The sequence below is a fragment of the Fusarium keratoplasticum genome, chromosome 9 (assembly GCF_025433545.1).
Source record: "Fusarium keratoplasticum isolate Fu6.1 chromosome 9, whole genome shotgun sequence".
Taxonomy (NCBI): domain Eukaryota; kingdom Fungi; phylum Ascomycota; class Sordariomycetes; order Hypocreales; family Nectriaceae; genus Fusarium; species Fusarium keratoplasticum.
Window position 1 is genome coordinate 1,136,239 of NC_070537.1, and position 23,995 is coordinate 1,160,233.

The following is a 23,995-nucleotide window of genomic DNA, read 5'->3' on the forward strand; positions in this document are numbered from 1 at the left end:
ATAATGGTAACAAAAGTAGACAATGATTGACCACAGACTTCCGTAGGCAGTGAGTATTTCTGAGAGTCGGCATACTTCCAATCGCCTTTCAAATGATCCGGCCTGAAGACATCTGCAGTCCTTCAGGTTAGAGTTGCTAGTTGAGTGTTGCTACCCTATTCACATGGTGATACGTTATTCCAATTGAGCCCAGCTAGAAATCATTCCGATCACAAAAAGACCGGTATTTTCTTCACATCATTACGTACATACATCTCTCAGTGGATCAATAGGCAAGGTTCTCATAGTAGCCATCGTGTGATTTACTTATGGAGACTCGTCTACTCTTGATATACAGAGGACTCTTGCATGTAAACTACAACACTACTTTGTGGCTCGATCTTTCAACTTTATCTTCTTGAGCTCTTACATTGCATTCATTGCCGGAATTCTTGAAGATAGTATGAGGTGCTTAAATATCTTTTGATTGCCTAAACTGTACTCCTCCATTTGCCCTTACGGAGAGGCTTTGCTGCAACTACAGCTCATATACCTACCATAAGACGACTCAACACATACGCCAGAACTCTTATAGCTGGCTATCCTTGTTCAATATCTTTCTACTTTGCCACAGTACTTTATTTTATCCCTCCAGGCTCACCAAGCGCCTTGCTCACGCGGTACCAGGAATTTAGACATGCAAAAAGCGATGCTACGTTCTCTATGCTAGCCATGGATTTGGTAATTTCTCTATCTAATATTCTCCCTCACATGTCTTCTAATGGCGCCACCGAAGGGGACTTGACTTCCACCAAAGCCCGTGTGATTAAAGGCGAATACGAAACCGACTTCATTAGAAATGACTACGTTTACAGCCTCTTTAAATATGTTACGAGATGGCAACTGGGTCTCTAATTGTGAGTTCGTCACCTGTAAGAATCCTAGCTCTACCATCTGGAACTCAGTTGATCCTCTCGGGTTTCCGATAAGTGTAAGGGGTTATCCAGGATTCCACGATGGTTTGCTTAGGCAGATCTAAGCAATCCCACTAGGAGTCTTTGCTAGAACGATGCTGGTCCAGAGGCCAGAGTCGACAGGATGGGCAAGGAGTGAGAACTATGTCGACTGAGGGAGAGCAAGCTGCATGTTCGATCAAGGGTCTTAATTGATAAGATCTATCTGGTGATTTGAAGTTATTGGATAAACTGGGAGCGGGCTTGTTAACTTTGACATGTCTGTAGTTCTCGAACAGCACGCCGAGCGGCTGAAATACCCCCCCTACTTAGGCCTGGGTAGCCAGGACTATCCACCACATGAAGAGAGCCTCGAACTATGTCATCAATACTCTGTCTATATGGCTCGTATTGTGGTGAGTCCATGATACACCATTAGGTTACTCCTTGACGACGAGTGCTTTGTTCAGCGCCTATTATCAATCAATACATCGGGCACTTTTCACGAGTTATAGGGAATGTACTCAATAGTATTTTAGTGAATGCATTTCCCCTCTGCCATCTTTCCCATGAGATAAAGCCTCTTCACTTGACAACATCATCATAAGAGTTAGGTAGAACTACTAGTGCGCAGTGGTGATTTACTGATAGAAATCATATTAGTACAAGGAAGGAATCTAGCTCCCCTTTCCTTTCATCTCTTCTTCTTCCTCTTTCCCCTCCTCAACCATTCCTTCTTTTTCATCCTCTCTCTTACCTCTCCCAACCCCGTGCAGCATTCCCCATCCTCCCTCACATCAACCCGCTCTCACATCCGCTCATCTTTAGACCTGTCAAACGCACTGCCATCGTCATGCCCAAGGCACAGAAAACACCCTGGCTCGGTTATTGGGAACCTACCCCACAGAACCAAGTCATCATCTCACGGGCTGATCGAGCCACAAGCATCTACGATCGCGACGTCGCATTTCGTCAGTCTCAGAGAGATGCCTTGATCATCGCCCCTCGGGAAGGCTATCAGCAGAGAAGCCAGAAACGGGGAGCAGATTTCGACGATGACTCTGAGGGTGAGACCTTCCACACTCCGAAGGCGAGATGCATGCCGCTCGACGATGAGGACATATCGATCGAAAGTAGCGACATGGTAGCACAGGACTCAGGAGACGAAACTGAGCATCAACATGCGAACGAGACCCCTGCTTCACTGGCCGTTCCAAGCAATGGACAGTTTCTAGATAGTAAGTATTGCGAATTTACGTTGACATAATGCGTGGCTAACGCTTTTCGCAGTTCAGGAACGCCTAGCTACTATGGAGGACAAGGTGCAGTCTCTCGACAAAACCACAGAGAAGCATGTGGGCGACATCAGCTACCTCCTCCCACGGATGACGGAGTTGTCGAGTGTGGGTCAGGCGGTCAAGAAAAAGGTCGGCGTACTGGAGAATTCGATCGACACGACCAATGACAACATTTTGGGTCTGCTAGAGGGACTGCAGCATTGCTCAGGAGTCGACCACGACATGCTATCACTCTTTCGGAGACTGATTGAGCTCGTGGGAAAGACAGGGAGAGACTTGAAAACCACCAGAAAGGTCTTGGACGAGACACGAGCAGCACAGGCCGAGGACCGGGCAACCATTTCCAGTCTCCAAAAGGAGCTTTCAGAGATGAAGGGTGAAGGGAGCACTGGGCCAGAGAGCATCAAGTCAGACAGCACCTGGACATGATGCAACATCTTTTGTGATGGACATCAAAGGCGACGGGCGAGTTTCGCTGGGAGCAGAACATTGATCTTGGGCCACTAAGGCGAATGGACACCAGAACGATAGGTCGCATCGTCGACATCTACCGAGACTGAGGATGCCACGCTTTTCGGGGAATACCGATACCGAGCTTCTTTTTGGTAACTAGGCCAGGCACCTACCGGCGGTCAAAGAAACTTTACCCTTTGCTAAAACGTTGCTGGGCTACATAAAAAGTCAAGTTTAAATTAACATCACGTCCAGTCCGAGACTCAACCTCGTCGTTGATACATATTCTCCCTTGACAATATCACCGGCAGCCCAACAATTGCAAGGGGCAACAACACTAGCGATTATAGAGTAACAGACCAGCTGACAGGGTTGATGTGATTGGACGGTACCCCCCTGGCCTATATTCACACGACGGTGACGACTGCGTGCAGGAAATCAACCCACCCTGAGTTTCAGCGTTGACTGGGCAGACTTGGAACGATTCGCCTGTAATTTCTTTGTCTGAGGGGATCTAGACTTGAGCAGCTACAGCCAATGAATCACGCTATTGCCTCTCTGCTCCATCTTGACGTCTCCCATTCGTTGTCGCTTTGACCCCGCAAGTCACGTCTCGTGTCAAGTCAGGTCAGACCGTGGATGGTTCGGCTCAGATGTTGCACATCCTCTTGTTTTTGTATCAACTGTCCTTTTTAGCCCCCAAAGTTGTTAGTGCTGCTGCTGCTGCTGCTACTGCTACTACTGCCGGCACTTGGTTCAAACTGTGGATTTTGAAGCACCTTGTTGCTTCAGTTGCCAGCTCATCCCCACCAAAGCTATCCTTGTCGCAATCAGCTCAACCACGTCCAAGCCCAAGTCTCACTTGTGCTTACCTGCCATATCCTAGGCCTTAGAATCTCTTGTCTCTGCCTGCCCTTTCCCGACTTGGCAGTATCTGCGGCAAGCTGGTGCTTAGGCAGACAAGGGGGCGCTATTCCGCTTCTGTCCCAGGTCAACCTGACGTGCCCCTCCTTCACTCAGACAAGGTAGCGTAGCATCCATTCCGACCTTGCCATCTACATCGCCTTAAACCTCAAACAAGGCCGCATTTCTTACACTCGTTTTTCTTTACCTTTCTCTCTCTCTCTCACCCTTCTCTCTACCTTCAGTCAAAATGTCTGCCCGTCTCCCCCTCTTCACCCGCGGCCTCGCCGGCCCCCAGGAGACCGAGAACGGCGGAGGCTCCCCCGCCGAGCAGCGAGACGACGCCAAGCGCAACTTTCTCAAGACGATGCGCGCCCTGCCCACGCAGCACTACTGGAACGTCTACTTTGACCGCCAGGCCAAGGACGGCCAGCCCTCGGCCGACGGCAAGGACCAGTACCACGCCAAGCTCGAGCAGCTCGGCACCCAGATCGAGTCGGTCCAGGACTTTTGGCGATACGCCAACAACACCCCCATCGAGAACATCAAGATGCGCGAGTCTCTGTACCTCTTCAAGTCTGGCTTCCGCCCCGTCTGGGAGGATCGCCGCAATATTCTCGGCGGTAGCTGGACCTTCCGTGTCCCCAAGAGCATTGGGCCTGATGTCTGGACCCGTGTGCAGCTGCTAGCCATCGGCGAGAAGCTCCAGAGCGTCCTCGACGAGGGTATGTCTATCCAACTACTCCAGATACAAACTAGCGCTAACCAAACCCACTACAGATGATCAGCTCTGCGGCGTCGGTCTCTCGGTCCGTTTCAACTCGCACCTCATCACCATCTGGCACCGCGACGCCTCCAAGCAGAACTCGGTCGAGGGCATCCTCGCCTGTGTCATGGAGGAGCTTCCCCCGGAGCTGCGCCCCAAGCCCGACGCATACTTCTACAAGAGGCACGCCGACCACCTCGGCTTCAACCCTCCCCCGGAGCTCAAGGCCGTCCTCGACTCCCGCCGCCGCGAGGAAGCCGCTCGACAAGCGGCCACCCAGGACGAGTCTGGTGATGCTGCGCCGGCCGAGCAGCGCGAGGTGACGGTTCAGTCGCCTCAATGAGTTACGAATATTACGGCCTTTCGATATTCACTTCATTGTTTGTTTAATTTTCTTTTTGAGATCTTTAGTTTGGGAACACATCAAGTGTGTCGGCTTCAGCCTTGACACACATCCCGTCGTCACGGGCGGGGGAGGAATTGCATTTGTCATGGCGTTTCAGAAGTAGGCGGGAAATCATATACTATTACGGCCAGGGAAATTCGTCTAGAAGGATTTAACATCCCCTGGTTACTATTCAAAATCGATCAAGGCGAGAGAACCAGAGCTCGTCATACGCAACCCCCTTTCCCTTTGTTCCGTATGAGTGCGCGCCATGATAGCTTCCAAGGGCTAAAACAGGCTTGTCATGATATGAAGGGTTGTCCGCCCCTTTGTTCAATTTCCGCCATCTTTGCAGGGGTATCTGAGTTAACCACATGGATCTCGTCGTCAGGCCTCAAGGCTGGCTTACCTTGACACTAGACTCGACTCCACTGACCGTCCTGTCCAATTCTTGCGTCAAGCTATTGTATGGCCAATACTTGATCCCTGAACTTGCTCCCCCTTATACTATCGACTCCTCAAACGCCCGTATAGTAGTAATAGTTAGTTTCGTATCTTCGTAATTCGTATCGCGGAAAGGCACGTGTCGAGACGTCATGTCACCTCCAGACTCCGGCGCTCTTCATGACCCCGTCAAACTCGTCGACGCCCACGCCCCTGGCAACGCCCACGCCGCCATTTGCCTCGAGAATCATATCCTTGAGCAGCTCCTCATCGACATCCTCCTTCAGGACCGCGGCTACACGGCGGAGGTGCGCCAGCGTGATCGGTCCGTCCTGTCCGTTTGTGAAGAGTCGGAAAGCTTCCTCCACCTCGGCGCGGTGGGCGTCAGAGTTGTGCTCCCGGGTGTGGAATTTGAGCGCGCAGATGGCGAAGAAGGGTTCGAAGGTCGCGTAGCCGTCGGATTCGGGGTCGAGGATGGAGATGAACTCTTTGAGCTCTTCGGGAGAGGAGGCCGGTACACCGAGCGCTCTACACCACAAACACTTTGTTAGCAAGAGCTAGGCTTCACAACTCTTTTGGAGACTTACATCAGCGCAGACTTGACATCGTCAATGGGGAGAACTCCATGCTTCTCGCCGTCCATGGGCTCCGCAAAGAGGCTAAACGCCTCACGGATCTCGCCCTCCTCCTGCGGGGTGACGTTGTGCTCCTTTGCGAGCTTGGACTGGCGGGCCTTGGGCGCGGCACCACCGCTGGCGGCTGCTTTGCGCTTCGGAGGCTGAGACCTTGTTAGACCTTTTCTCTTTTTCGTGTGTTGCGTGCTGTAGAGTATCGTACCATGTGCAATATTGCCGTAATTCGTCGGGGAAAGAATGTTGGCGGCTTGCGACGCAGTTCACGGTTGGTAGTGTTGGTCATCTTGGTGGTGACGGCGGGTGGTTGGCGCCGCCCGGTGGACAGTGCAAAAAGACTGTGTGATGAGATTGTTGCTACTGTACGGGCCGCATTCACGACACTTCTTTATCAGTTTTTCTCGCCAGCTCCCAACCTTTCCTCCTCGACATTCTTCCACAATCCAAGACTCAAAGACTCCAACGCCTCGACGCAGGACAAAGGCCATTCGTGTCCCTCTACGGGAATTATTACCGCGACAGCCTCAAGGTTTGTAATGGTCCACAGTCGAGGCGCGAATCTAGTCTTGCTACCTTCGATTCCAATCACCCTCGAAAGAATATCCTCCCACCGCTTCTAAAAATGCTAGAGCTTGCCGCTTTGAATGTACTACAGCGAGCAAGTGTGGACAGTGAAGCAAGATGAAAACCCGCCACGTCGACTCTTCAAACGATGTGGTTCCAGTGGGTAGCAAGCGACGCCGTTGTCAGAGACGGATGCCTCGCGATCCCTGGAGACATGCCAAACATAGACTTCAACTTTTTTCCAATTTCAATCAACTATCACGAGCATTTCTGCTCAGTATATTCACGCTCCGGTCGCTTCATCATGCATCTGTTCTCCTAGTGCCTCAACTCCCAACCGCCCAAACTCCATGACTGCCTACATCTTTGACTCGGGAGCCCTTGAATGGTCAATTGAGGCCGTCAAACTTGACGCTAAGAGATACTTACTCACTTAAAGTTGTTCTTCATCTCTCGCAACTTTGTCATAACAGCCACGGGCTCAGTCTCGCCCGTCACCTTCTGGATTTCGGGATCCTGATGCAATCCAGTCAGCTAGGCTCAAAGTCAACCTACGTCTCGACAAACCTCGACTCTCATAAACACATTATGCTCCTATAGCTCCTTGTTAGCCAGCCTGTTAGGTCTCGATAACAATATCCTAACCTTCTCATCTCCAATGGTAAACTTTCCAGTCGTCACCTTGTTGTTCTCGGCATACGAGTGGAGCTTCTGCACAGCATCTCGCTGCGACACAGAAGCCGCAAACTTGACGTTGGACTTGGTGTATTCATGTCCAGGCTGCATCGATGTTAGAACTTTGCCAACTTAATCGTCTGCTTGACTTCTCACATAGACCAAGGTGTCATCTGGCAGAGCGGCGAGGCGCTTGTTCAGGGCCTCGTGCATCTCCGCCGCAGAGCCTTCGAAGAATCTTCCACAGCCTAACCAGGTCAGTCTCATCCACACACGGGTGATATGGGGTCCTACCGCCGATGAAAAGAGTATCTCCTGTGAAAACAGCCTTTTCATTTCCATCCTCCATGAAGAAACAAATGCTGTCCTGGGTATGGCAGGGCGTGTGAACACCCTTCACGGTGATGTCACCCAGCTTAAAGGTCTCGCCATGGCCAGGCGTCTTGGTGACACCCTCGCAGTCCTTGCCTCCGATAATGTCGAGCTTGGGAGTGCCAAGTTCAGCGAGCTTACCAGGATTAGTGAAATATCATAAATCCAGCTCGATATGGCACCTTACCAGCTTCTTGTTACCTCCGGCATGGTCCCAATGGCTGCGGCGGGGTCAGTTTGCTGCACAAGGAGGGGTTGTCCAGCACTCACTGATGAGTGTTGACGATGGCCGTCAGGTTAATCTTGCCCGCCTGAATAGCATCCTTCAGAACCGGAGCAACTCTATCGAAATGGACCATTAGCAAGCCAATTCAGAAAGGCTTCATGAGTCCCACATACTCCGGAGGGTTGGCAGGGTCGATAATCACAGCATCCTTGGATTTGTCATCGACCACCAAGTAGGCGTAATTGTTGTGGCTCCCCTCCCCTATGAAAGTCAGTATCTTCTATACCCTCAATGCCGGATAGTTCTATAACCAGGTGAGAAGCTCTACATACACATGGGAATCGACTGGATATGCATGGCGCGGGATGCAGCAAGCTACGTCAACTCAGCGATCCAGCTCTGCAAAGTTGAGAGCAATTGACTTACCGCTGTGGAGATGATTCCAAATTTCTTGTTGAGAAACGGTCGTCTGGCCGCGAGTCTATACATAGGTGTGTAAATGCAGAGGAAAGAGTCAAGGTTGCAGTGTAAGAGGACGATGCCGAATGGGATGTGAGGCTTTGTAATCTTGGCCAGGGCTAGCGAGGCATCATGTCTCCAGCATCATGACGTTGCCCCGATGGGGATGCGGCACGTGATATCGGCATTCAAGACGTTGAGAAACACCGCATGGCGAGCTTTGGAGGGACTTGTCATGATATCAAGTTGGGGTATTAAATATTTTATTGCTGAAAGCAAGGCTAGACAATGCCAATGGGCTTGGGCTTCCAAGGACCTTCAAACTGTGACCATCCAAAATCTTGGTCAACCTCTGTCGCCTCTCCATCACCTGCGGCAGGCTCATGAGCTTCAGTATCCTTCATGGGTATATCTGCAGCTCCAGTGTCCTGAGCGCCCTTTTGTCCATCCAAATCCTTCAATCGCTGGCTCAGTTCCGCGCACTTGAGAAACACCTGGTTCCCCGGTAGACTGCTCCTAACCTCGTCCACCGTCTTCACCACGCGCTCCCCCGGCCACCGCTCAAACTCGCCAATCATGATGCCCAGCTTAGCTTCATCTCCCTCGCGCAGATATCGCAGCACCATCTGCCGACATGGATCGCCCGTGTCGTCGCCGAGGTGCTTCCAGTAGTAGTCCCAGATCCACGCCAGAGCCTTCTTTGCCGCCGTGCGTAGCTTTGCCAACGAGGGTAGCTGCTCGTGTGTGGACTGATGCCGCAGCTCTACAAATGTGGCTGGTAGACCTATCGTCTTTGCGATCGAGTACATGCTCTGCTTGCGCTGCTTGTCCTGGTGGCCATCGAGGAGGCCGGTAACGAACCTAGACTTGACGTGAGCTCTGTTCAACACATCCCATGCGTAAAGACTCACCGACTAAAGGCCGCCGAGTATGCTGCCCGTACAGCATACGCTGATGAGGCTGCATTCTCCCCTGCAGCTGCTTCTCCATCACTCAACATGGCTGCCATCAAGAGGGCCGTGGACTCAACCATATGAGGACAATTTCCTCGCTGCATCCACATCGAGACCCGCGCAACCGCCTGATGCTGTTTCCTCCTCGCTTCTTTATCGTCTATATTTTGGCGAGGCCGAATGATTCCCGAATGCTCCTGCTGACCAGCATCTTCTGGCTTTTGCTCTGGGTTCTGGGTGGTGGTGCTGATTCCGTCAAATGAGGCGTAGAGCTGTTCGCGAACCAGCAAAAGTTCATAGCGGTCGCGCCACGGCGTGAAGACGTATTGAACCATGGGAACAACTGTAATCGTAGCTTTCTTTGAGGGAGTTGTTTTCGTCTTAGGCTTTGGCGATTTACAGGATTTGATGGTGCTTGTTGTTGAGATGAGAAGTCCTAGGTTTACGGTTTGGCAGGGTGAAATAATTTTCCAGCGCTTGACAGTGGGTTACAACAAGAACATCACAGCTATCAGCAACCCAAATGTTTATTATCACACAGCATATTACGCACATTTCAGTTCATGGGACGTCTAATTTGTGGTTCGTTTTATTCATTCCACATTCTACCGGTGTCATATTCTCATTTCCGGAACCTTTTTGCAGTTCAGGTCCATATCATTTTCCCATTTAGGAGACAGTCTCCTCAACACAGAAGATGCCGTACTCCTCCTTGAGCTCCTTCAGGATAGGGTTGTTGATCTTGCCGTTCATGGGGGCCAGGATACCCTTCTCAGACAGGGTGCCGTTCAGGACCTGCTTGACAGCGACGGCACAAGGCACGCCGACCAAGCGAGCCATGGCTGAGTAGCCCTTAGGGTCACCGTACTCAACGAGGGTAGAGGTGCGGGTCTCGTGGGAGCCGTCCTTGTGCTCAATCTCGAACTTGTGCTGGAGCATGACGAGATCACGCTCACCCTCCTCGAATTGCATCTTCTTCTCGAGGGTAGCGCAGAGGGTGTCGAGGGGGTTACCGCGGGGGGTGATCTTCTCGTCAGAGAAGAGACCGATCCAGCGGAGACCGCTCAGGATACGCTTCTGATCCTCAGGGGAGTCAAAGGTGGCCTTGGAGACGATGGCCTCCTCAAGGTCGGCAGCGCTGGAGGACTTGGCACCGACAATGATCTTGGTGGCCTCGTTCCAGGCAATGGGCTGAGAGAGAGCCTCCTGAGCGGTATCGTCGAGGAAGCCAATCTGGACCAGGACTCGGATGAACTGAGGGAATCCCTGGTATCGGAGAGTACCTCGGATGATGGTCTCAGCCTCGGGGATGTTGTAGCGCTCCTTGTAGGGGGTAGAGTCTCGGTTAGGGTAGGCGACGAAGGCGAAGCCGGGGTAGATGAAGTAGGGCTTGGCTGTGCCCATCAGGTCCTTGGAGGCAACATCGGCGATCTTGCCGTCCTGGTAGTATCGGGCAGCGTTTCGCAGGGCGAGGAGGACACCGCGGGAAGACCAAGAGAACTTGTATCCGAGAGGGTTGCCAGAGACCTCGGGGGCGGGGAGACCACCGCAGTAGCTGAGGAAAGACAGAATCTTTCCACCCTCGGCGTGGACCTCCTCGATCGTCTTGACGGCGTACAGGTGGTCAACTATGTATGGTGATTAGCAGGCTGTTCCAAAGTAAAACAAAGTCATCGGGTCTTGATGACAACATACCACCAGGGTCAACCTAAAGAAACAGTCAGTGTCAATTCTCGTATGCATTGATGGCCATGGGTCAAACTTACGCCAATCTCGTTCATGACGGTGATACCAGCAGCCTTGGCCTCCTCGTCGAGCTCCATCATGGCGGGAGAGACGTAGCTAGTGGTGACAACATTCTTCTTGTTGCGGATGGCAGACTTGATGACGAGGGCGTGGAAAGTGTAAGGGATCAAGCTGATGACAAGGTCATGCTTGGCAACTTCGGCATCGAGGGCCTTCTCGTCGCTGACATCGAGCGAGATCGGGGTCGCGAGGTTGACGCCCTCGGAGAGCTTCTTGGCGGTCTCGAGGGTTCGGCAGGCTGCAGAAGGTCAACATCAAGACACCAAACATCCATTGAGCTTCTTGGTCGTCCAGAGCTCGAAAAAGCCCAAGTCAAGAGTGACCTAAAATCGGACGAGGTTACCCACCAACAGTAACGGGAATGCCGCTCTGGGTCAACACGTCCAGAGTAGGACGCGTGACAAAGCCCGCACCGAGCATAAGAACAGATCTTTAATCCATTATCAGTTTTGTAAGTTCATACGCCAAAGAGAATACTCACTGCTGTGCCATCTTGATATTTTTCGTGTATCGTGTTATGGTTTGTGATGACTCCAAGCTCAAGAATCTACCCCGCCAAAATTTTTGGCTATGTGCTTCAGAGTTTGTTGGCGGGGTCATTCAATGCCAATTCCGATAACGGCCACTGGCCAGCTGAGATGAGATGAGCTCAGCATGGCTCGAGTCGGCTTTAGGATGAGGCCTCACCAGCCACGTCGGGGCCCAGCCACATGCAGCGCCACGGCGGCTAGCGCCTCTTCCCAATTTCAACTTGCTCTCCAGCCTCCTTCCCGATTATGATGTAAGGAGCGGCGGGGCACAACGGGACGGCGCACATACCCACGCAGGGCTGGGAGAACGGGCGGGGCCGGGGTTGATCGATCGGCGCTTTGCGGCCAATAGGAGGACGTCACACGGCGTGTGCCACATGTCTAACAGGGATCAGAGAGGCTCTAGCTTCCCTGTACCTTTTTAGTGCCGCCGGCACTCTGTTCGAGACAACGGTCTCTTACTTTTTGCTTTTACAGTAACTGCATGCATCACCGCCGCCGATGGTCAAAGGTAAGCGTCAACACTGGAACCTTGGTGCAGGTCAGAGAGGGATGCGGTTTTTTTTTCTTAGGCTTTTCTCATTTTGGGACCATGTTTTTTTTTTGTTTGTTGATTTCTTTATTTGGTTGTTTGTTTCGGCTACTAGCACGGCACGGCCGGCTGTGCCATCCTAGTTCTCTGTGCTATCTTGCACGGGTATCCTCGCCTGATTCTATGAACCTCAAAAAATTCAGCGCTTGTTCCCATGCCCCTTTCCCCAAAAAAGTACAACATTCGTTTGCGCCATGTCCGCTCCGAGATCCATAGTTTTCCGTCTACCGTCCCAAAAGGCCGTTTCCCAGGCCTGTGATAACACCTTGTTTTATTGTACATTCCCCAGGTCGTAATTCATGCAAAAGTTGCAGTCAAGTTCATTGGTGGCTCATGTCATCAGACTGAGCTCGTCTTAGAAGCGTCCGCTTCCTCATCGTCGTCCTCATCCTCCTCATCGGACTTGGGAGGCTCCCAAGTCTCCTCGAGCTTAAGGCCCTTGCCTCGGGGCTCGTTTCCTCTGAATGTTGATCCAAGGAGAGAGGAAACCGTGGATCGATAGTTGTTGAGCTGAGGGTCTTCCTCATACTTGTCGGGGGCGTCGTAAAGGCCCATGCCAACAAGAATTTCACCCTCCTCCTCCAGAGGCTCCTCAAGCGCCTGGTAGGGGATGTCGTCAGACACAGCCGGTTGAGAGAGTTCGGCTTGGGGAAGAGTCTCGGGTGTGGGTGGGGTTGTAGCGTTAAAGCCATGCATGATGAAGCTGTTCCAGTCCCATCCATTACCATAGGCCGTGTTGTCGTTGGGTACAGAGGCTTCCGTAGAAACCTGACGTGTGTCCATGCCCGAGCAAGAGGCCGGTGACTGCTGAGCCATCGAGGTTCCCTGGTAAGGGTAGTAGGGCAGGTTATCGGCAGTCTGGTATGGTAGTGAGAGGTGAGAGAAAGCTAGGGGGGATGTGTCGCAGGAGGTTGATGCCAGCATGGGGGAAACATGGGGGTAGCCATATGTATCCTGCTGGTTGGCATACATGTTGCTCGAGGTGAGAGCATACATGGGCTGGGCTTGAGCCTGTGGTTGTTGGCCATAGGAACTGGGATGCCAGCTGACAGGGCGTGAAGAACGCTGGGTAGGTTGCTGTTGCTCCGTGTCATAGAACATCGAGAGCTGGTCCAGGACTTGCTGTCTTCGGCGTTGCGAGTTGCCATCGTTCATAAGGGTCTTCCGGCGAGCCATAACACCAGACGAACGGGGGCTGTTGCTAGCACTGGTAGGCTTGACTACTCTCATGGCACCTCCTGATCGTTGTCCGTTGGAGCCTCGAGAGAATCTTCGTGCAGCCTGAGAGCAAGCCATTTGCCGAGAGTGGTCGTCAACCATGGCATCGTAGGGATATGTGACAGGCAGAGAGCCTGCCGGTTGCATACCGAAGAGTGGGTGCATCATCTTCGGTGTTCAAGTAATCGAGTGAAAGCTGGTAGGTGAATCGTAATGGTTGAGATGAGGTAGAGTTGAGAGCTGTGTGCTATGGTCGGTGATAGCTTTGTCGTGTGTATGATAGACTTGGAAGATCTGAAGAAGGGCTCGGCTTGGGTTATGTATCGTGGAGTGGAGGTACAGTCCCCAGGGGGCTCAAGGGAGTAACGAAACATGGGGCAATCGATGGCTTGAAAGGATAAATCGAGCCTAGCAGTCTACCAAGATCAACTCGCCATGGATCTGGGAGTGGGCCTGGGCACAAGGCAATAAAGAAGCATGGGCGGTTTGACACCAACACGATGGCCGCAAACCGTGGAATTACAACAAGCGTCGAATCAGCGCGAGGCGCGCCGGGGGTGGGTGCTAGGTTCCTCATCAGAATTGTCCTTTGCTCTGCTAGTCCGGGTGCTAGGATTGTCAGTCAGGCATGGCAGCTGCGGCGGGTGGCCTGCGTCATACGGGGCGCGCAGGGGGTGCCTCAACGGGCGGATTCCACAGTCGGAGGAGGGTGGGCGGGAAGTAGTGCCGGAGAGCGAGAATCAGGCCGGTGTTCTGGGGATAGGGACGTATGCAGCACGGAGGAGGAGTCGAACAGTGGAGGGCTTGGACAAGAAGCCGTGTGAGGGTGGGCGGGTGGGTGTGTGCTGTGTTGGGCTGGGGTGTCGGACCAGCAAGGCTTGCTCACTCGGTGGGGTCCAAGTCGACAAAGTCAGTACCACGCCAAATTTGGCGTACCGGCAAGGCGAGAAACGAGAAAACAGGGTGGTGGTGATGGCACTGATGGGCTCTCCCGCTGCGACTGTGTCGCAGACCCATGAGCGAGCTCAAGCGGCTTAGCTGGCTTGCAGGTCCCTCCAGCAAGTGGGCACCATCGGGTCGTCTGGACTCTGGCAAACCACCCCTGCCGCTAGGGATGCAAGTTGCTTCAAGCCGTGGGCAATAGAAGGGATGGAGAAGATTTGGGCCCACGGGCTGGCGTCGTAATAAAAGACGACATAAGTGAACCCAGCCAGTCTCAGGCCGAGTTCCACGAGAGGCCAGCACCATCGCCAGGGGTGTGGACCACTTCAAGGGAGTGCATCAAGGGTTGAAGCTCGCGGCGCCACAATGCAGATGCGCCTCGGGGGCCTGGGCTGGGGGACCGCAGCTAGGAAGGTGCCCAAGCCCAGAGCATGGGACAGACATTTCCTTGTTGCTAAAAGTGCCACCGGGAAGGGGTTTTGAATCTCACTCAGGCGGGATGTGCATCACCGCTTGGAAGGATTGGCATGCTTTGGGCCTAGTACTATGACCACCCCCGCTGTGACACCCTGATGCTCCATTTCCTGACGCGATTGTGAGCAACCCGTGCAAGTTGAAGCAAGGCGTGTCAAGCACAAGGCGTTTCCGTAGAAGAAACAATAATATCTGATCGGCAGGCGCTTCGAGATGGCAGATGTTTGCGACGGGTTTCTGGTCGTTCCTCGGGGAAAGCCACTACCACGGTAAGCGAGACACCAGCAAGACGAACTGCTCACATTTCGATGCTTCCCATCCGTTGTCTGTTGCTCCTGCATTGCTCATGTCTCTGGGGCGGCCACTGGCGGTACTCCGGAGAGACGGTCAGCATGGTTCGAGGGCAGCTGTGACAAGCAATGAAGTTTCTTTCCGGTGGGTTTAGATGGACGGTAGTTTGGCGCCGGGGCTTGGCCATGATGGTCACGGTCGTGGAAGTTTCATTCAGACGAGACGAGACGAGGGGTGTCGTCAAGGGCAGTGATGGCGCAGGGCAACTCCAGCGAGGGGCGCCGCGTCGACCATCACAAGCATCAGGTAGGTAGCTCAATAGGGAATTCTGCAGGGCCATCGAAGTTGAGGAGCAAAAGGTGGAACCGTCAAAGAGTGGGAACGGCGATTCCTTGGGAACAAAACGCGTGGCTGGCGCTGCGCTGCGTGCAGGGCCAGCCCGATGCCGACATGCGTCGCAGCGTCGGCCATGGAAAGCAAACCACCCAACGCCGGCAAAGTTGGCGTTAGTGTGGCTACAGATATTTGCGTGGGTGGTCGCCCTGGAGCAGATGATGCCTTTCTCGGTGCGCTGGGCGGTGTGGGACGCTGTCGGGTCTGTTGGTGGGAGCCTTTTTCCAGGCGTCTAGGTCGCCAGGCCAGGTGGGTGGCAAAGGTGCCAGAGCAGAGCCAGAGCCGGTGCCAGAGCCAGGCCACGGGGACAGTCGAGGCCGCGCTCAGTGGAAGCGGGTACCAGAGACCCTGCTGTCTGCGCAATTTGCTTCGCTGCACAAGGTATCGGCGACGTTAGGGCGGGTTTAGCTGCGGAGAACGCCCTGAGCTAAGGGCACAGAGGCATGAGGAAGAGTCATGGAGGCTCGCGAGGCTAGAGTCAAAACTGGAGCGGGAATACCGGGAGAGACGGGGCCACGGTCACGGAGCCGTTTCCATTGAAAGGGTGCCTGGGTGGTGAGGCATCCAAGGGCCAGGCAGGAGGTAAGGCATCCAGGGCTTGGTGCTGGTCTGGCGGCCTGGCGGCCTGAGCGTCCGGGAAGGAATAATCGACCTCGAAATGTCCACGTTACCTGGCCCTCCACCTCGCAGCAGCAGCCTCGACAAGTCACGAGCACTTCTCTGAGCACCGAGATTCCAGGCCCTGGTTCCCTTCTTTTCCCCGTGTCCCCAGTTTGTCTCTGCCATTGCCAGTTCCATCCCACATCAAGCCCCAGGGCGGTCATCAACCCATCCATCCTCCCTCCATCCAGGGCCGAGCACCAGGTCTTTCTCCATCCTCCACTCAGGGGCTGTGGAAGCTGCAACAGATTACCAGCCTAGGCAAGCACATGCAGGCCGCCATCCTGGATGCCTGCCCGTCCTACCACATTAACTTCGCAGGGTCCGCCGGTCTCAATGGCCCCTGTGCGACAGCCCAGACTTCACAAAGGCCTTGCTTGCGCTCTTCACACAACAGGCAGCCTGCCAGCGGGACTCGAGGCTCCAGCAGGGCTCCAGCGCTCTATGATGGTCCGCCACGTCGTTGTCTGGCGATTCAGTTCAGGACCGAGACATCATCCCAGTAACTTAATCGGGGCGAGCTAAGTTCCTATGCACGCTCGCAAGCCCGACGATGCGGTGCTGAAGGCTCTGGTGCTTTGACGAAGCCAGGGTGATTGTTGATGCATGGCTCGCCCATGACTGGCCGAAATAATCAACCCGACGACGAGCCTGGACAGAGGCTGATAGCCTTCACAGCAAGGCACTAATCATTCATTCCACACACGCGTACCACGGCACCCCAACGGAGCAAACAAGGCGGGAGCAGCAGCTGCATGCACGCCGAAACATTTGTCACAAACGGATTTCTGTCAATTTCGTCGCCGCCCCTTGTTGACGATGGGGGAGAAGCAAAGTGAGGATTCAACATGCCCCAGCATTGCCCACAAGCACAGATTCAAGACCCGCAGAGATGCTGCGACGATAATCTCACGCCGCCATAGTTTCGGCTTTTCCATTCTCTGCCGTTTTCTCGTCTTCCCTCACTTGTCGCCCCTCTTCCCTCCCACAGTTCACAACAACCTGCTTGGCGAGTCGTCACTCGGACGATCCCCACTCTGAAAGTTCCATTGCTGACCATCACGGCCGTGGAACTGAACGAGTTGGTCAAGAACGGTACAGGCCTTGTACCCCCGTGCTCTCACCGGACGCTGCCCATTCAGCTCTTGCGACCAGGGCCCCTTGGACAACTCGGGCGCCTTACCGTATGGTTGCTGACGACGGACCTTCCACACTGGCTAGCCCGCCAAGCAGACCTGCTAAGGATTGGGTGGGATCAACCGTCCTTTGGCGGGTCGAGAGGGCCCCGTAGGCCCTGAGGGATGCCAGCCTGCTTCTGAAGTGTCCTGATCGTCCACTGAATCAGACATCTTACAGGGGCTGTTATGTTGCGCCACCAAAGACGTGCCGCGGCGTCTGCGAGTTTTGCTTGGTGGGGAAGAGAATGAAAGCATTCAGCGACTCCTCCATTCGGAGGGAGCAGGACGCTTCGATGGATCTTTGACTTTCCCAGACCCCGGTGAGCCCTTCCTTGCGTGCGCGTCAATAATCAGGTCTTAGCTATTATTACTCTGCTCGTAGGGATCCGAGCCGATCTCTACGCGTAAGGTCGCCAGTGCACCTTTACAGCACAGCAAACCATTTGACGCCCGTTCAAACCTAGCGCAGCTCGCCGGGCACCGGAACTCGTAACAAGTTACGGATACAGGTGCTGCCTCAGAGACGAGGACCTCAGTTCACCACAGGCAGCATTGCAGCGCTAGAGGACATGGGGGCTGAACGGGAACATTGCTGCCGCCATGTCATCCCGCCGGATGGATTGTATCACATCACGAACACATTCAGGAGGATCATCTCACGGCTGCCTCGCTGAGATTGTTCTCCGAACTCCGCCTCATTCTCACATTTCACGATGCCATCTGCCCTTGCTTGCCGCTGACAAGCCGGATACTATGCTCTCCACAGCACCTACAACTCTCCGAGTCCGAACCAAACAAGGAAGGGAATGTCCAGGCAATCTCAGCTCAGCTCATTGCGTCGGGGCTCACCACCAATTCACCAGCCCACTTGACAGCGTTACGCTGATCCTGCACTAATTACAGTACGTACCGCCCTCCGTAACTTGCAGGTCGCCGGGCTTAGGGATGGGCTCCGGGCTGAGGCGCGAACTCGCCGTGGCCCGCTGGAAATGGAAGGGTGCCACCGTCTCTCGCCCCGTGACTTGCTTGACACCAGAGGAAAACAGTGCTGGGTCACGCATTGACCTGCGCGCTGGCTGAGGCGCCGGCTGGGGAATGGTGTCAGCACTCGCCCTCGGCCGGAGTCCAATGGTGTCTCATCCCAACACTCTCGTCCCCCAGGGGCCTTTGGCTTCGGTATGGCGGGGCTACATGGGCACAACGTTGTACCCACGGGGTCCTTCTTTGCTGATCACCGGCCCAGCGTCTCCTTGCAGTGTTTGTGTGTCACTCGAGTCACGAAAGTGCAGCCACCATGTGATGGTTTTTCATGGGCAACTGAGAAGCTTTCGCGCACAACCACACTCACTGGGCCTGGCGGAAGCTCGCTTCTCAGCAATGATCCTTGGAGAAGCAAGCACCACATCATCAGCTCCACACATTTATGCCCAGCGCCTTGTCTCGAATCACATCTGCCTATCGCGGCTGACGAGGGCTTCAAACCATTGCCCTGGCCAACCAGCTGCGTCATCCAAATACCTTTTTGCGACCGATCGTCCACCCACCGCCTTGCTTGCTCATCGGCCCAGTCCTGCGTTGAATTGGTTGACCTTATCCTTGTGTGCCCACCATCCAAGAACGGACCTTGCAGACATCGAGCCGTCTCACCTGCGTGTTTATCCGGATATACAACGAATGTCAGCCTCCGGCGATCCTCGCCCGTGAACTTGAGGGTCGGGTGCTGTACTCTTTGCCTCGCTGTCACAGATAACACGTCGCGTCAATAAGCCCCGTCTCGTTCACCTTGCTGTCTCAACGACCTGGGCAATGCTGATCGCATCTTCGTCATCGCCAACCAGTGATGACTACAGTACCACACTGACCACGGCCCGGTGGCTTATCCCGGCTGAGCTGTCGGTAGCAAGGTCACCTTTCTAAGCAATAACCAACCCGGCTTCAGGTCTGGATCCGCAAGCTCGTCGAATGTTCAGGATTGCGCGCTCACAAGCAACACGGTTGCTTGCGCTCCTTGGGTCTAAAGCAATCCCGCGCCAGGCCCATCAAGGCTGAAAGCTTTTTTGATACCCCCTCTTCCCAAAGAGCCGATGGGCTTTGTTGGGCACACCCCTGTTACTACGTATTCTATTTGCTACCCCAAAACCACACAATGGGAATCGTCCTCTCATTACCGAATGCGTAGCCCACCCGGGAGGAAGGCTCACTTTCACGATCGGCAATCAGTCCAGTGTCTGTGGATAGACGAGACAGGAGAAGCAAACTCGCTAGGTTTCCCACGTCATGCAGAAACAGGCCATACACACGAGACCTTGTCATCTCCAGTCCAAACGCATTACATCGTCAAGCTGAAGCCCGAACCGAACTGGAAGGATTCTGATGAACTACAAAGGATTCTTGTGCTTGCTTCAATGTTGGTCCCATGTATTGTTGCAGAGGATGGAAAACCAGAGGTATGTCAGCCTGCGTCTCGTTTCCCATGAATGGAGGCGGCAATCTAAAAAGGCATTACTCCAACCAAGCCACCACATCAACTGGTCAACGTTTCGCTTGGCGCATCGGAGCATGATTGTGTCCATCACAAGCTCCGTTGGCTTCTACTCTAAGTTCATTGGTGGCTCAGCAAGATCCATGCACTCTCTGCTCTGGGGGACAAGCCAGGATCTGGAGGCGACGGACGGCCCACCCTGCGCTAACTCGAGGAGAGCGTGGAGGCTTGAAACTACGACAGGGGAGGCGTGGAATGGGAGTGCTAAAGCCACCAGGGATCAGCATGCCTCGGCGCCTGGGTCCCGCCAAGGAACAGAAAAAGAAGAATTCGTCGAAGCCGCGACCCCATCACTGACGATCAACTTGCTCACCCCAGCCATATTCACATTTGCTCAAACTTCCCACGACCTTGTGCACGCAAGGCTCGGAAGTAAGTCACAGCACTCACCAAGTGGGTGAGACAGGGCCATGGACACGTAACTCGGACTCGACAGCACCTCAAAAAGATAATGCTGCCAACATCCCACAGCTGCCGCCTCAACACCAAGGGGCACTGGTTCGGAGATGATCAGACCCAGGGACCTTGCACCTGGGCCTGGGATGCGCCGTGCCCTTACGCTAGACTCCAAACGTGTGGCGGAAGCCACCTTGCAAAACCGCTGCCATGGGTCCAGCACTGAGGGGAGCGGGCAATTGGCGTGGTGACTGACCCTTGTGCAGAAGCACGGTCTCTTTGGCATCATCTGGACATGCAGGCCGGGGTAGAATGGGTTCTATAACCGGCAGCGCACACATTCAAGGCCCCAACTCCATCCTACCCGCCGCTAGGGCTAAACGATGTAAAGCCCATGCCGCGGAGGCTGCCACAAACACCCCACATCAGAAACCAGTCGACATAAATATTGATTCATCCTATGGGGACCACTCCACCAAGGATCCACTGGTATTTCTGTCGGCTACTGTGGCGTGCGGCCGAGTGTTTTGGGCACGCCTCCTCCCTCTTGCAATGGATGCAAGCAAGCAAGATTCGCCGCCAGAGGTTCCGACGGCCCCGGCTTCGCCGCCAGGACTGAGCACCATCCATCTGCCACAGCATGCGGGAGGTTTATGATCATGCAGGTGCCTTCTTTGAGACGATGACCCTGCACACAGTCATTCGTTACACCCACACTCCTCCATGACTCGTCGACAGGACCTGCTCTTACTGGCAGTATCGACCACGATTGATATTGGCGTCAGGCTTGTCAAGACCAAGAAGGACTGATGATGAGGTTGGCCGACGGTGATGGACGGGTTGGGGCTTCGACCCCTGGTCTGGTGTGGCCCCGACAAGTGGTGCTTTAGGGAAAAAAGTCTGAATCACTCAACGCAAAAGGCAGCGAAGGTGTTTGGCGTATTTTGGGTCCCGCTTGGCTGGCCTCCAGTGGAACGGATCACCACCCACAGGACTCGGCTGCAACATGGCCCAGCATGGCCAATCGAGCGGTTTAGGAAAGCGTTGCTAACTTGGCCAAGTCCAGACATTTTGGTACGAAGTACGGATATTGTCCAATATTTCATGAAACTTGTCCCTCTCATACCAGGGGCTTCTCTCATTTGATATCCTCACATTCATGGATATGATGGTTAACCCTATTGGCATGGACAACGGGCGGCTCTTCTCACCCACTTCCAATGTCAATCAATCAATGGATGTCCTAGGCTGCCGACTTTTACAGCCCGCCTGCAGATTCCTCCTCGACCCCCACATCTTGTATTGATGTCAATGCCAATCTGGTGGTGCTCGGTGGGGCCGCGCGGTACCGCCACGGGCGGAATGCGGCCCATGGACGGTGCGCCGTCAATTACGGCAAAGAGGCCTGCCTACCACCATGGCCGGACCCTGTCTGAGCAGACCAGAGCAGACCAGAGCAGGTCGACTCCGAAACCTCGACCAGCCAAAGGAGCCGAGCCCGCTACACTTTGCTTTTGCGAACTACCCCTTTTGATTGGACCCCAGCGTCCCCGTCGCAACCCAATCTCACCAAGCTCCAAGCCTCGAAGCAGCATGAGACAAGTTGACAGGCTTCCACCGAGGAGCTGGCCAATTTTACTTTGATCAAGACGCTGACGATCTGGGCACGCGCCAACACACATCACAGTCAAGTCGCGAGTACGACTGCTGCATGAGCCGCCACAACCGTTTCCTGGAACGCGTCACCCCGGCTTTGAGATGACGTCCCGCCAGAGCCATCTTGGCATCATTTGACTTGACCAAAATGAATGCGCGGATTTCGACATCAAGATTCGAAACTAGGAACGAGTTCTGGCGGGGACCTTTATCCATAGGTAGGTCGGCTACTGTACTGTACCATTCACAACGGAACCAAAGCGCCTCTATCCGTCCTGCACTGCGAAGTACGAGACTCCACCGCCTCTATCATCAGGTTCACAATCAACAAGGAAGCCTATGATAACTACAACAAGCAAGATTATGACCGGGGTCTTTGCCCACTCACGCTTGTGACAAGACGAGGGTTGTTCACGACGTAAAGTCAGCCAGGGCCTGCTTGTGTTGCTCAAACGATGTGAGACATTTACTTTGGGGATGATCAGTCGCCAACGCTAGGTACTTGTGTGACCAGGGACGAGACGTCCAGTCCAGTCCCGTCCAGTACATGGTCAACGCCTGCGGCGTAGTTCTGACAATTGCTATGGAGCCCCGGGCGGCCGAGATGTCTCCAGCAGCCGCCCGCTGCTCCGTCCGAGAGCCCCACCGATCGGGACGTCGAGGGCGGGCCAGAGTTCAGCCACGCCACGGATACTGGGAGGCCTGGGCCTCCGAGTCCGCAACCCTCGCTCGGTCTTGTTTGCCAGCGAACGCCCCTTGCTAATCTCACGGCGTCTGACCTGGGCGCCGTCCAACTCTGACTGGGCACGCTCAAGGGCCTTAGCGCTGCAACCACCCCTCTCGAACCTTGGTTAGCAAGCACCCCTATTTCTTTGCTGTCAAGGGGGGGCCTTGGAGAATGCACTCACTTTGCAGACGGACCAGCGTCATCCAGCACTCTCTTACCGAGATGGGAGCCATGTGCAGCCAGGGATGGATCTGAAGCTTTGTCCTCTGTTGGCTTTCTACTCGCCTTCAGCTCCCTCGATCGGTGATGGCTCCACATACCAATTATCGCCCCTTCAATGAATCCTCCCACAGCCTTTGGCCTGCCTGTTCTCCCCGTCGAGCCTAGTTTGGTTTGCCCGGCTGTTGACTCGGTTGTGGTCCTTTCTTTTTTTCTGATACCCTTTGTTCTACCAACCGGATGTTGCACCACCGTTTACGTTTCTCTAGGTCGCAAGTCAATATGATCCGATATTCCTGGTCAACCTCGCGCCCCTTTCTAGCAATCCACTGCCGGTACTGGATGTGCTGTATCCGTACCTCGTTTAGGTCTACCGTGAGAGCGTCTCGATCCCCTCGCGGCCCAACCCTTACGAGCATGGCGCTGGCCCTGTCAAGCGGGCAGCCACTGACTCCCTCTCACGTTTCCTCCCGTCCCATCTGACACGTCTCAAGCTTGTCCCCGTTCCCCGATGATGCTGCGATGTGAGTTGGGAGAGCCAAGCCCAGCAGCAACCAGCCAGATAGCGATTCACGACTCATCACCTTGGCCAACCTGCCTCTTGGCAACCTCTCCTCATGGCATGACGACGCCGCTTGCTCCTCTAGGATGCATTAGCAACAGACGTTGGCCACTGTCCTGGGTATCGCCCATGGTGATGTGCTCAACCAGAGACGGCTCCCAGACTAGTTGTCTTCATGCAGAAGCCCCCCCGGCGCATCCGCGTGGCCAAAGGTCGTGTCTTGCAGCATTTTCCCGGCCCCTACTTTTAGCAGCAGAACCTTTGCATCCACCTGCATCACCACGGCACCCAGCAGAGCAAAGATTGAGACAGACATGGTGGTCTTGTGGACCTGGAGAAAGATGTCGATAGTGCACACAACTCGATGCTAACGCCTGCTGCCCCTTGTCACCACTCTTGTCTGGCGCCCACTATAGGCGGAGGAAGGACCTTATCCCATTTTCACCGCCTTTCTCCCCCTCCCTTCTCCCCCATCCGTCCACCGTCAGCCCCCCTTCCAGGCCCAGCTCGCTCACACTCTCTTCCTCCCACTTAATCTCGCACAGTCGAGTCGCAGCCGCTGTAAGCCATCTGTCGCCTGTCTGTCTGTCTTGGTCGTTTTTTCCTTTGCTCTTGTTGACTTAGCGCCCTCGGCATCATCCCTTGACCTTCCGTCTTCTTTCCCGGCCCACCCTTGCACCAAGGGTCGAGCGTGTGGTGCCTCGATCGTCGTCAAGCAGATGAGTATCATGTTTACCGACTGAGCCG

At 54.3% G+C, this 23,995-nt stretch overlaps 6 protein-coding genes across 6 annotated transcripts; 2 read left to right on the forward strand and 4 right to left on the reverse strand.

Moving 5' to 3' along the window:
• Positions 1-1,785: 1,785 nt before the first annotated feature.
• On the forward strand, positions 1,786-2,659 carry NCS57_01124600 (uncharacterized protein; the record flags this gene model as incomplete). The annotated part of the gene is made up of 2 exons (XM_053060966.1): positions 1,786-2,170; positions 2,223-2,659. The coding sequence occupies 2 exons, from the start codon at positions 1,786-1,788 to the stop codon at positions 2,657-2,659; spliced, it is 822 nt and encodes a 273-aa protein (XP_052909352.1).
• Positions 2,660-3,836: 1,177 nt separating this feature from the next.
• On the forward strand, positions 3,837-4,695 carry NCS57_01124700 (uncharacterized protein; the record flags this gene model as incomplete). Its single annotated transcript, XM_053060967.1, has 2 exons — positions 3,837-4,311; positions 4,367-4,695. 2 exons carry the CDS (start codon positions 3,837-3,839, stop codon positions 4,693-4,695), a joined length of 804 nt encoding a protein of 267 aa, XP_052909353.1.
• A 641-nt stretch (positions 4,696-5,336) lies between these two features.
• NCS57_01124800 (uncharacterized protein) lies at positions 5,337-6,099 on the reverse strand (the record flags this gene model as incomplete). The annotated part of the gene is made up of 3 exons (XM_053060968.1): positions 5,337-5,709; positions 5,769-5,959; positions 6,019-6,099. The coding sequence occupies 3 exons, from the start codon at positions 6,097-6,099 to the stop codon at positions 5,337-5,339; spliced, it is 645 nt and encodes a 214-aa protein (XP_052909354.1).
• Positions 6,100-6,735: 636 nt separating this feature from the next.
• NCS57_01124900 (Hydroxyacylglutathione hydrolase) lies at positions 6,736-9,499 on the reverse strand (the record flags this gene model as incomplete). The annotated part of the gene is made up of 13 exons (XM_053060969.1): positions 9,021-9,499; positions 8,426-8,970; positions 8,077-8,228; positions 7,983-8,025; positions 7,824-7,911; positions 7,695-7,766; positions 7,612-7,645; positions 7,347-7,560; positions 7,209-7,300; positions 7,023-7,157; positions 6,945-6,971; positions 6,811-6,893; positions 6,736-6,757 (listed from the first exon to the last, which is right to left on the reverse strand). The coding sequence occupies exons 1-13, from the start codon at positions 9,395-9,397 to the stop codon at positions 6,736-6,738; spliced, it is 1,884 nt and encodes a 627-aa protein (XP_052909355.1). The 5' UTR covers positions 9,398-9,499.
• Positions 9,500-9,731: 232 nt separating this feature from the next.
• NCS57_01125000 (Saccharopine dehydrogenase) lies at positions 9,732-11,411 on the reverse strand (the record flags this gene model as incomplete). The annotated part of the gene is made up of 5 exons (XM_053060970.1): positions 11,350-11,411; positions 11,216-11,298; positions 10,829-11,106; positions 10,758-10,770; positions 9,732-10,690 (listed from the first exon to the last, which is right to left on the reverse strand). Exons 1-5 carry the CDS (start codon positions 11,358-11,360, stop codon positions 9,732-9,734), a joined length of 1,344 nt encoding a protein of 447 aa, XP_052909356.1. The 5' UTR covers positions 11,361-11,411.
• Positions 11,412-12,329: 918 nt separating this feature from the next.
• On the reverse strand, positions 12,330-13,376 carry NCS57_01125100 (uncharacterized protein; the record flags this gene model as incomplete). The annotated part of the gene is made up of 1 exon (XM_053060971.1): positions 12,330-13,376. The coding sequence occupies one exon, from the start codon at positions 13,374-13,376 to the stop codon at positions 12,330-12,332; it is 1,047 nt and encodes a 348-aa protein (XP_052909357.1).
• Between the last annotated feature and the right edge of the window lie 10,619 nt (positions 13,377-23,995).